The sequence below is a fragment of the Perognathus longimembris genome, chromosome 15 (assembly GCF_023159225.1).
Source record: "Perognathus longimembris pacificus isolate PPM17 chromosome 15, ASM2315922v1, whole genome shotgun sequence".
NCBI lineage: Eukaryota > Metazoa > Chordata > Mammalia > Rodentia > Heteromyidae > Perognathus > Perognathus longimembris.
Window position 1 is genome coordinate 54,083,444 of NC_063175.1, and position 11,771 is coordinate 54,095,214.

The 11,771-nt window shown below is 44.1% G+C and overlaps 1 protein-coding gene across 1 annotated transcript in view; it reads left to right on the forward strand.

Annotated features, from left to right (window-relative positions):
* Dok6 (docking protein 6) overlaps positions 1-9,868 on the forward strand; it is a 257,993-nt gene extending 248,125 nt beyond the window's left edge. The window contains exon 8 of the mRNA XM_048363325.1: positions 4,974-9,868. Coding sequence (XP_048219282.1) covers positions 4,974-5,113 — 140 coding nt within the window. The 3' untranslated portion in view covers positions 5,114-9,868. The remainder of the gene's footprint in view (positions 1-4,973) is intronic.
* The last annotated feature ends 1,903 nt before the right edge of the window (positions 9,869-11,771 follow it).

Below are 11,771 nucleotides of genomic sequence, written 5' to 3' on the forward strand. Positions count from 1 at the left end.
GGTCTACAACCCTGAGTTGGTTCTACTTCTGGTGTAGTTTTAGCCATTACCTAGCTGTAAGATTAGAATATAAATATTAAGGAAACTCTATTAAGGAAAGATCTGGACGCAAGTCACCTCAGGAGTAGTTGCCAGACACCTTTATTCTGTGCCCCAAGCTCTTCCCCCTCGGCCCTCTCCTCCACTGGTCTGAATCTTCAGTCTGCCCACCGTTTTCCTGTTAGTGGCTAGAAGCTGCTTGTTGAAGGAAGGTCGGGTTACTCTTGCTTTATTATAGGCAATGCCCTTCCTCACTAGGGAACTTGATTTCTCTACTTACTTATTTGTTTTGTGCTTTGTGCTAGTATTGTGTTCGATCCTTTGAAGTAACAACACCCTTGCCTCTCTCTCAGAGTCTAACGAAGGTCGTGAACACAAAAGTAATTAACTAAATATCATTCGGCCCTTTCCTCTGGCCAATTAATCACTGTAAGGTTCAGTGAAAGGAAACTGCCACATGGTTCGGGCAGAAAAGAGTTTATGAAGGGACAGCAAACGGTGGGTGTGCATGAGATGGGGTATGGGGAGACAGAGGGGAAGGTAAAAGGAAAAAAAGAGGGAGGGACTCATGTTGAGCGGGATTATATAGGGCAAGGTGGAGACTGGACCACAGTGGATACCAAAGTGACCTCAGAGGCTGGGGAAGCTCCCATGGTCCAGGGGAGGCCTGATCAGGGAGGTTCCAGGAAGTGACCTCAGCAGATGCGGAAGTGACTTCAGAGTCTGGGGTGCTTGGCTGACTCGCAGTCAGGTAATGGAGAGTCAGCTGATGACTGGTTTCCGCAGGTGAAGAGGAAGGGGGTGGATGGAGGCTGTTCTCCAGGGCAGACCTAACAATAACATGTTTTAGGCCTTGGGACCCATCTGACTTCCTGCCCAAAGGAATTTCCTGTTAGATTCTATCTCAAGAAGGGCATTGGTTAGTAAGAGTGGATGGAGGACAGGTGCACAGGAAGAAGTGCTCAGGGACACACCCGTGCAAGATGGGGCTCTTCATGCTTGGGGGTGGCCTTGTGGTTGCCTTCCTCTTTTCTTCTATGCATGGTGCCCCTCGTCGGTCTTGCATTCCCATTCCGTTGCTGGTTTGGGGGGTTTTTTGTTATTGATTTTTGGCTGTATTTGGGGTTCCTTCTAGTCTCTTGCCAGTGTGGGTGTTTCGCCTCATAATGGGGAGATTTCCCTGTAAGACTGGTGGGGCTTCCCCTTCGTGGCTTTGCCAGGCTCTGCGGGCTCCTGGATTGGGGGGAAGGAATTTCCTCTCATGTTGTCACACGAAAGCAAGCATTTGCAAGCTCCCCGTTTCCAGCGCAGGTCCCCAGGGGTGCGGTCGCCCGCTCTGCTCTCCGGCGAGCGAGAGGAAAGGGAGGATGGTCCCATAATAGGACGGGCAGGTCTGGTCCATCAAGTTTTTAATTGAAGCCACAAAAGTTGAATTTTTTTGCTTTGTTTTGCTTTCATCAACAGTGCCCAAGGGCATCATTCAAATGAATGCTGAGAAAATGCTTAATTATTTCTCTCTTTTGTTCCCACACTTACGGTTGCCAAACGGGGGGAAAAAATCAAACAGCCTTTTACAAAGCCTTCCTAATATTCTGATGGAGGTGTGTTGTTTTTATGATAAGCATTCAATAGCCTGAATTGTCTGAAGTAAATAACCGGCTGATGTACGAAACCTCATAAATTAATTTTCAATTAGGCGAGAAATGATTTGCAGAGAAGGGGAAGCAAGTACAGCTGATCTTGAAAGAAAATAACCTCTGAGACATGCAGTTGTGAGGCGGCACCCAGACAGACAGACGTGCTGGGGACCATGGCCCGAACAGAAGAACGACAAGAACGAGCAGGCCGGGGCGCGCTGACCCTTTGCCCCCTTTGTCCGCCTGTCCTTCCCAGGGCTGCTCGTGGCCTCTGAACATTCAGGGCTTCTTCTTCCTTTGCACGCGCTGCGAGTGAGTGGGGGACTGGAAATGCGAGTTGCCTAATTTGCTAGGGGGTGGGAAGCCAGTATTCACCGGCAAAGCCTCCTTTGAATGCTCAACCTACACCTTCACTTTCACAATGGTCAGTTCCCAAGTAATAGGAACTCAAGGCATGCATCCCGCCTGGTTCTCAACCTTTAAAAAAAGAATAGCAGGAACAGGGTCTTTTCGTTTTTCAAATTCTCATGCTTTTTTTTTTTTTTTTCCAATGGTGATACTGGGATTCGCACGCAGAGCAGTACACTTGCTAGGCAGGTGCTCTACTTTTGAGCCAGCCCTCCAGCCCTGTGTCGTACTAGATATTTCTCGGGCAGGGCCTTGCGTCCTTCCCGGGCCTGCCCGGGTCCTGATCGACCTCCCTGGGTCACAGGCAGACACCCCCCACACTCGGGTCTCACTCGAGAAGAGGAGTTGTGAACTTTGCGTGGAAGCTGCCCTTGAACTGCAATCCTCCCAACCTCAGCCTCCGAAGGAGCAAGGATATATATATAGGTGCGAGGTGCCAGCTCCTGCTAGAAACGTGTTCACTGGGTGCCCGGTCAGCCCTCCACCTGGGGCCTACCCCTAGGCCCTGATGCCTTTACCAGAGGGGCTTGAACCAACGGGGGGTTCACTCACAGGCATAATATTCAGCCACGCCACGCCAAGGGTGTTGAGGGCACCCAGGGTTTGGCTTATCATCTAAAAGTCGCAGATGAAACAACTGAGCATCCTAGCGATGAGCGGGGGAGGGGCAGAGGCGGGCCAAGGGGCCGCTGCTCCAGATTTGGCATCTCCTCTGCTTCCTCCTCATCCCACCTCCCCTCCTCACTCTCTCCCACCCCACCCCACAGGGCTCTGCTTCATTCTCCCCTATTTAAATCATTCCGAAAGAACCCCTGAAGTCAGCCGGGATTGGGGGAGTTTTCAGTGAACTGGAGGAAGGGAGTACTTTATGGAGCCAATAGGAACTGTAGCAGCTGCCAAGAAGCAGAAGAACCCCAGACCCCCCATGGTGGGGTGGGGGGTGGAGGGAGTTCCTTGTAGACATGGAGTTACAGAAGAGAGGAGGAAGTGCAGCAGCTACAGACACAGAAAGTTCTGGAAGCTCAGAGGCACCTGTCTGGGGAAGCCATCTCCAGGAGTGAGCGGCACTCTTTGGTCTCCCGGGCCTTCGCGTGATCATGCCTGTAGCTCCTCCTCAGTCGATGAGAGAATCAGGCAAACAGCAGAGAGAACACGATTTCTCTCCATTCTGCGGGCTTCCTATCCATTCGCGTGCTCGCAGTCCTCCAGCAGTCCTGCCTGGTTTCATTAGCCTTTTTCTACCCAATTCTTCTGGCCTCTTCCCATGCTGAAGGGCAGCGTGTGTGTGTGTGTGTGTGTGTGTGTGTGTGTGTGTGTGTGTGTGTGATCAGAATCAGACATGTGTGACAATAAATTGTCGTAAAGCCGATGACATTGCAAAGGGCAGAGCCCCTCCAGGGAGCCCTGAGGAAGAACTGTTCCAGAGTCTGGAGGAACAGATTTTCTTCGCAGGATCCCTCGCCCCAGAGAGCAGCCCAAACACACGTCAAACTAAATATATCTCGTCCTTTCAGTGTATTATCAACTCTGAAAAAAAAAAGCAGTACATACTGGATCTGTTTTTCCTCACTAAGCCCATCCATTAGGTACAAGTTGTTCTCGAGTGTGAAGAATAATTACTGCTTAAAAAAAAAATGTTTTTAATGTATGGGGTAACTGCTGGGAAGTTCATCTGAAAGCTTCCTTAGAGCAAACATGTTTGTTCTGCCTGGGTATTCGCATCATGACCAGTGTTCAGCAATCACTTCTGTTTTAGCTCTCTTTTGACAATTTCTCATCGCTAGGCTGCACTGCTGAACAATCAAAAAAAACACAGAATTTTCTTTAAAGGTATGTTGGGTAAGATTTAACTTCTCCTCCTTTTCAGCAAAAATCAAGGAGTAGCTCATTGCTGAACTATATATACCATGACGTGGGCTTCAGTTTTCTGGGGACCCACAAGCTCTCCGGGGCAAATCAGAGACCCTACATCTGCCACCGTAGAAGCGTGTTCTTGGTGATTGATGGTAGCTGGTTATGATAAGTGTAGTTTGCCTCTTGACAGAAGTCTTAAAGAAAGCATGTAATTTGCTTCTTGTTTTGAAAGTGAGCATAATAGAAAAGGAGCTAATGAGCTCTCTATCAAAAATAGCTTGTAAGGAGAATGGCTTTTCTACTTTTCAAGGATGGAAGGATGGAAATTTGAGATTCCTAGAAATGTTACTTGTCTGACATCCAAAGTTCTTGGAGAGATGCATTCGGGGAAACTAATGAGTCTCCGCAAACATTATTTTTTTTTATATCATCAAACATCAAAACGGTGAAATACTCTTTACTGACTTCCCACGAGCTCAGTATTGTGTGTTTGCCGGCTTGGTGTGTGTGTGTGTGTGTGTGTGTGTGTGTGTGTGTGTGTGCACGTGGCTTGAACTCGGGGCTGGTGCTCTACCATTTGTACCATGCCTCCACTTCTGGCTTTTTTACTGGTTAGAGTATGGGTCTCATGGACTTACTTGAATAGGCTGGCTTCTAACTTTCATCCTCTGATCTCAGCCTCCTGAGTAGTGAGGATTACAGGTGTGAGCCACCGGAGCCCATGCCCCAGTGCCCAGCCTGGTTATTACTTCTTAGCTCTCTATCTATCCATCCATCCATCTATCTATCCATCTATCTATCCATCTATCCATCCATCCATCTATCTATCCATCTATCTATCCATCTGTCTATCCATCTATCAATCCATCCATCTATCCATCCATCCATTTATCCATCTATCATCCATCCATCCATCATCTATCCATCTATCTATCCATCTGTCTATCTCTCTCTCTCTCTCTCTCTCTCTCTCTCTCTCTCTCTCTCTCTCTCTCCTGAATCAGTTTCTCAGTACAACTCTCTTCTTCTTTCTAGGTCATGGGTTCGGTCCATCCAAGATGTCTCGTGCACAGACATTTCCCAGCTACGCCCCTGAGCAGAGTGAAAATGCTCAGCCACCTTTGTCAAGGTCCAGCAGCTATGGGTTCAGCTACAGCTCCAGCCTCATTCAATGACACAGAGAGGCCACTGCTGACCAGAGAGACAGTCTGTCCTGGACCCACCTGCGGGTCGCTGCGCCCTCTGCCTCCCGGAAGACCAATTGCAGTGACATTGACTGGGGTCGGGTCGAGCCTGGATCCCAAGGGAAGGTTCAACATTGGAGTTCTGCTTCCTTACTTCAGTGGCTAAGTCCTTTATTTATTGAGTTTCTATGGGGGAAATCTATGTTTTACAAAAGTAGAATCCAAGTCGTACGAACAGTCACGTAAATACACTACGTTCTTAGGGGCTGACAGGGGCCGAGGTCTTGGCACGAGGGCCAGTTACCCGCCTGGTGACGGCAGGCACGGACGCCCACCCCGGCCTCCTGCCCCGGCGCAGGGTCGGCCCTGACACACTCAGCTGACCCGCCACTAGCTCTGCAGCTTCTTTTGGTTTTGACAGAGACAAACCTAGTAAACTCTACAAGTGATCGTTCAACTCTTCCTAGAAATAAGCCCAGTGAAAATGATAAGGGAACCTGAAATCAGAACACTCAATTAAACAGGACCCTATCGCTCTAACGGTGTGTGTTTGCGTGTGTGTGTGTGTGTGTGAGTGTGTCGAGGCAAATGCAGACTCGGATATGTTACGATATCCATCTCTATAGAACAAGTAGATATCCACGTGCTAAAGGTGACAGGATATGCTCACTTCAACTGTTGAGAACTGTATGTGTTGCATTAAAATCATGATTGTTATTGTTGAATAGCTCTTCTTAAAATAGTGCTATTGTTTTTTTTCTTTAAAAAAAAAAAGGCTTCTTATTATTGAAAGTATTTCTGTTGTCCAGTCTGCTCCTGTGACCAGAGTTAAGTGAACACATGAGAAGGAGAATGTTCTGGAAACACAAAAGGCAGCCTGGGTGTCACACACACACCTGTCTGGTTTGTGCTGCTTTGTCCTTGAGTCTGTCTCTCCCCTTGCCACCCACCTGAGCTGCGTGAGGAAGATTCCCTGTGATCATCGATCACCTTCCACTTAACCCCGGGTGGGGAAACACAAAAACAGACTTCCACAACCCCAGCCATTATTTTGCCATCAGGCTTAGAACAGACAGACACAGGACGGTCAATGGGAAGATTTAGAATTTCCCAGAGACCTTTCCCAGGAGCCCTCTGGGGAGGGAGGACTGGCTAGCCTTGAGATTTCTTTTTCCTTGTATTGGACTTGTTTTGTCTAAAATTATATAAGGAAAGGGATCCAATATAAATTTCTCAGCCCTGACACGAAGGACAACTTTGCAAGGTTTAAGAAGAAGTGACAATTTCCATGTGAACAGAGGAACTAATTCTAGTCAACATACATGTTTGCCTTTAGCTTAGGCAGTAAAAAATAAAATAAAAGTTATTCTGTGGGGATCACGTGATACCATGCGTCTTACAATTATCTTACATCTACTCTAGGGTGAGTTTGAAGACCAGAGAGGCCTAGACAGGCAAGAGGAAAGAAAAGTTGACCTTATTCATTAAAATGGTAAAATTATTTTCACTAGCACAGTTAGTCTCCACCAAGGTCCCCCTTTTCCCTGATCCCTGATAGCATTTTTTCACCCCTTAGCTTGAGAGCAGATAGGCAATTCGTGTCAGCCAATGACTACTGCATCGCAATGGTTCTGCCTTTGTCCTGCTGAATGTGCGCTCAGAGCCGGGAAGGGAACGCTCCCCACCCGCACAGGTATGAAAACCCCACCCGCGGCTCCTCCTAAGCCTTCGGGGATTCACAAAGACAGCCTCAAAGATGGAAAATCACTCCCAACTGTCTCAACTGTGAGTTCTGCTGACACAGCAGCCTTCTTTCCCTGGAACCCAGCTTTCAGGGTTCACACCCCTCAAGTTCCTTTTCCTAAACGAGGCATTTGCTGTAGGGATGCCATTCGTCAAAGGCTCCAGAGCAACTCCCAAGCTGAGAGCACCGCAGCGCAGCTCCTGGCTAGCAGGCCCCGGCGAGCCCCGGGCCGGCCCACTCAGTCGAGCTGATGCTTAGCCACAAGTTTCTACCAGGGACTTATGGGAAAGACCCTCAGGGTGGGGGGGGGTCCACGTTCGCATCTCAGCTTTATTAACGTGCCAGAAGCACAGACAGCAAGTCCACGGGGTTTCTGCGAATGACACGCGTCGGCCCTTGTGGCTCTCTGGTAGCAGACAGGTGTCCGCATGAAGTAGTTTCCAGAAGGCCTTTTGGTGTTACCAAGAAGGATAGTGGGTAAGCGATCAGTCAATAAGAACCCTGGGCCAGTTTATTCTGAACATAATGTCACTCAAACATTCAAACAGTGTGATCAAGGAATTAACTTCCTGGGTCTTGAACCCAGTCCCATTCCAGTGAGAGAAGACTGGAAAAGACATCATGGTCCATTTAGGGAGCTTGGTTCCAGCCTCTCCAAGTGTACTTAACCACACAGCTAAATCACAAAGTGTTAACGTGAAGAGATAGGAGACTTTGTAGCCACTGAAGGTACCTGACACAAGGCAGTGTTCATTGCAATCAAAATAACAAGCAGAGAAATCTACAAAAACCAAAGATGGGAAGTTACTCAAGCCTGCCTCCCGGAACTTCGGTAAAAACCAATTCCACTGGAGTTAGCAGAAAGGCTTGTGGAGGTCTGCTCCACTCAGCTGAGTTCGTAGGTCTGTAATGGAAGATGGCTTGACACTTTGCAAGTCCTTCCTCCCTTCAGAGATTATATGATATCTTGAATATACCTGACACGCAACGTTTCATAGTAAGGGAAGGATTGCTACGAACCAAAGACATCTTTTGACTCCTTCTGAGTGTGACTCCATGGAGTTGCACAAGATCCACACAGATGACTGGCAAGGGTCACTATTTCCTACATCAAGTTGGAAAAGAACAATGAGGAAAATCCCAGCAGGCATAACTATTTGGCTGACAGCAGAGATCACCCCAAGGTATATGCCTTTCAAGAAACATGATATGGGGGGATTGGTTTCTTATGTCCCCAGGCTTTGCTTCTGATCGTAGTAATGTACACGTGACCAACTTAGGATTTTCTACTTCATGTGAATAAAAGTACAAATGGCCATGACCTAATAGCTCAGTAGTTGGAGGATGGGGGCAGATAAAACACTTCAGTAATTTATTGAACCAACAGTGAGCACACAAGGCTAATTTATTTAGGCAGACTGAAAATATTTACGGTTCAAATGGTTCTGGCCACTACCACAATTTGATTTAATGAAATGGAAATTATATATTTACTTATATCTTAGGGAAAATGCTATTTGATAGAGCATGTAAAATAAAGTGCAAAATACTTACTAACACTAAATCTCACTTCTCTCACCAAGTAGTAACTAGTACTAGTATCTTGTAGGATTATTCCCTGACTTTGTTAGACAGTTACGTTTGAAAAGCATTCATCACTGTAAAGCAGTCAGCCATTTATACGTACTATCCAACATAGGGGCAGTGGACTGATAGCTTTATACTGTTAGTACTTTCTACAAACCCAATTTATTGCATGTGGTATCTTTATAATAGATATTAAAAATACATCCTAAAGATGGATGTCTACCCCTCATTCTTGGGCCAATATCTACAAAATCTTGAAACTTGCTTCTTTAATTATTGGAACCATTTACCAAAACCATTAGTGTGCTACCATGAAAAAAGCTAAGAAAATTGTATTATTACTTTAAAAATCAATTTGACTAGTCTAACACAACACAATAAATTGCCACAATACCCTCACTGAATTTGAGGCCCCAAACACTTCATGTTTTACAAAAAGAAAAACTTTCCAAGTGAGAATTATACAATTTTCTGATTTTATTAAATGTTACAATATCTTGCAATTCCCAGTTATTTTATCAAATCATTAATTAAACAATTTCTGTACCACCACTCTCTCAGAATAGATTTTTTTAATTGCACCCTTGGTATGCATTAATAATTAAAAGAGTTGGTGATATGCTATAGCAATTAATTTCTGCCTTATAAAACCATATATTTGCAGACTGTGGAATTTACAGTGTGCAATTACGCATGGAAATAGTAGAGACAGAGGATGGTGACTAAATGATAATAAATCCACTGGAATGTGCAGGGTAACCGGCAGGCTCTATGTACCGGCTGTATTACCCCAGGTCAGTGTCCTGGACTTGGCCTTAGCTCTAATGCTATCTTGCACTGCATGTCAGTTGAAGAAGACATTATCCAGGTGCTCTCAGGACTACAGAAAGGCAGAACACTACCAACAGATGCCTCTTGCAGTTTGGTGAAACTATTTTACTCCAAGAGAATGTATAAGATGAGAATCACTTTTCTATGGCCATTTCAATTAGTCTAATCATTATGCTGTATTACCAGTGAGCTTTGGTAGGGGCTAAAATTATGAGAGGATTTCAACATTCTTACATAAGTAAGCATACCCAGGCCTTCCTACTCAAGAATGTGAATCTGTGTCACTGCTACAATTATTTCAACACAGGAGACATAAATACCTTACAGACCCATGTAGACATCTCATAAATGACTGGCATTTTTTTTTCTGGACAGTTGTAGTGCTAGCTGTCTCTGAAAGCAATCTTAAAGACCATGTGGATTACATAAAGGTCTTAACTGTTTATATTTGTCCTGGGAGAAAACTGAAATCCATGGAGACTGTAATCTGATTGAAGGCAAAGAAATTGCCAGAAATGGTTCCTCTACTTCAGTCCTGGACTTGAACTTGACTCACAAGCTCTTTCCTTAGAGATGACTGGAGTCAAAAAGTATCCCAGGGCTTCATTATAAATAAACCTAGTACTTTGTTTCCCATATTTTTTAGATGTCCTTTTCTTGAACTCATGGCCAGCTTTCTTCTTGACAATTCATTAGTTTTGCTTTTGTTTTTAAGGTACTTTCTTGTTGTTGTTGTTGTTGTGGGGCTTGAACTCAGGGCCTGGGCACTGTCCCTGGGTTTCTTTGGGCTCAAGGCTATAGCTCTACCACCTTGAACACAGCACTACTTCCAGTTTTCTAGGGGGTAATTGGAGATAAGAATCTCACAGACTTTCCTGCCTAGGCTAGCTTCAAACAGGCATGCTCAGATCTCAGCCTCCTGAGAAGCTAGGATTAAGGGTGTGAGTCACTGGCATTTGGCTTTGGTTGTTCTTTAGATTATGAACGATTCCTGTAAATTTTATTATTCTTAAATTATCCTTCAATTCCTTGTTCAAAATTCAAACTTATTTATCCTAAGATAATATTTAAATTTAAAAAGCTAGGCATGTGTTTTGAAGTCCTACAGATACCTCACTTGATAATCATGATTCATATTTTTGGATCTATATTGCTCCATAACACCATGATATTTTCTCACAACTGTGTTACATAATTGATAGCATTAGGGCTGTGTATTTTTCATGAAAATCTTCCATTTTCTTAACAAAAAAACAAACTTCCATTCTCAACAGAAATTTGGGAAATGATGTTTTTACATTAAAATAGCTCCATATCAAGTTTTTCTTATAAATTTCTGTCATTAATTAAGTTAACTGAAGTTGAGGTAATAAAGAAATGTTTAAATTGTTAAATAACATGAAAATCAAAATTGTGATTTTCAGACTAATCCCTATTTTAACATTTTTTTACATCTTGTAAATAATTGAAGAAGAATCGTACATTTGCAAATCAAACATATTTCTTCCAATAATCCCACCTAAATTATAGGGATTTTTTTATTTTAATATATTTTCTATGCCTCCATTCTTAGTCTGTATCCCACATGTTGACCGAGACAGAATAAATTTTAATTAACATTTTGATCTAGTTTGCCACCTTCACGGTCTTTGAGGATGGTTTTATACTGACTGCAAAAAGTCAACCCTTTCTGCACATACAATCATGCAACTCACGGAGTACCTAGCCTCCACTTAGCCCAGGCCACAATACTAAGGTTAGAATTAGTTACTATCTTAAATAATTCAAAAAATCAACTCATGTGTTCTCAAAAGCATTGCTGAAATTTAAAAACCCAAATGCAGCCCGAGAAGGTTAACATGCAATTTTAGCTTTTCTAAGTCATGGCAGGCTTTCTTTCAAAGAAGGCATAGACCACTCAATCATAGATCATTTAATAGAGGGGTCATAGATCATTCGATAGAGGGATATAAAGACAGGCGAAATGCAGAATAAAATGGCAGGATTTCCTTGGCATTCAACATCAACCAGAAATCCAATATTTTAATTGGACTAATCAAATTCAGATTCACAAATGTTTTATGTAGTTCAACAAACAATGTTTACTCTTGGCATATGAACCTAAATAGACAAAGTGAAGGGAATAGTGCTTAACTTTTCTCTTAAGTAAGATCTATCCACAAGAACAGAGTTCTTTCTAATTGTATGACACTCAGTTATTTAGTTATCACGTATTTCATGAATGGTATCAACACCTAGTCTGCTTGCTGATAGATGGCTTTATCATTATGTAGGCTTTATCATTCTCCTAGGATTGTCAGTGGCTCCTTGTCCTTCCCCCTGCACCTGCATCTTCACTCATGTGTACACACACACACACACACACACACACACACACACACACACACACTTTGGGCTTTATTATCTATGCCACTGAGGCTTCTTTATTCACTTTGAGGGTTCATACTTCTTGCAAATCTATGGCCC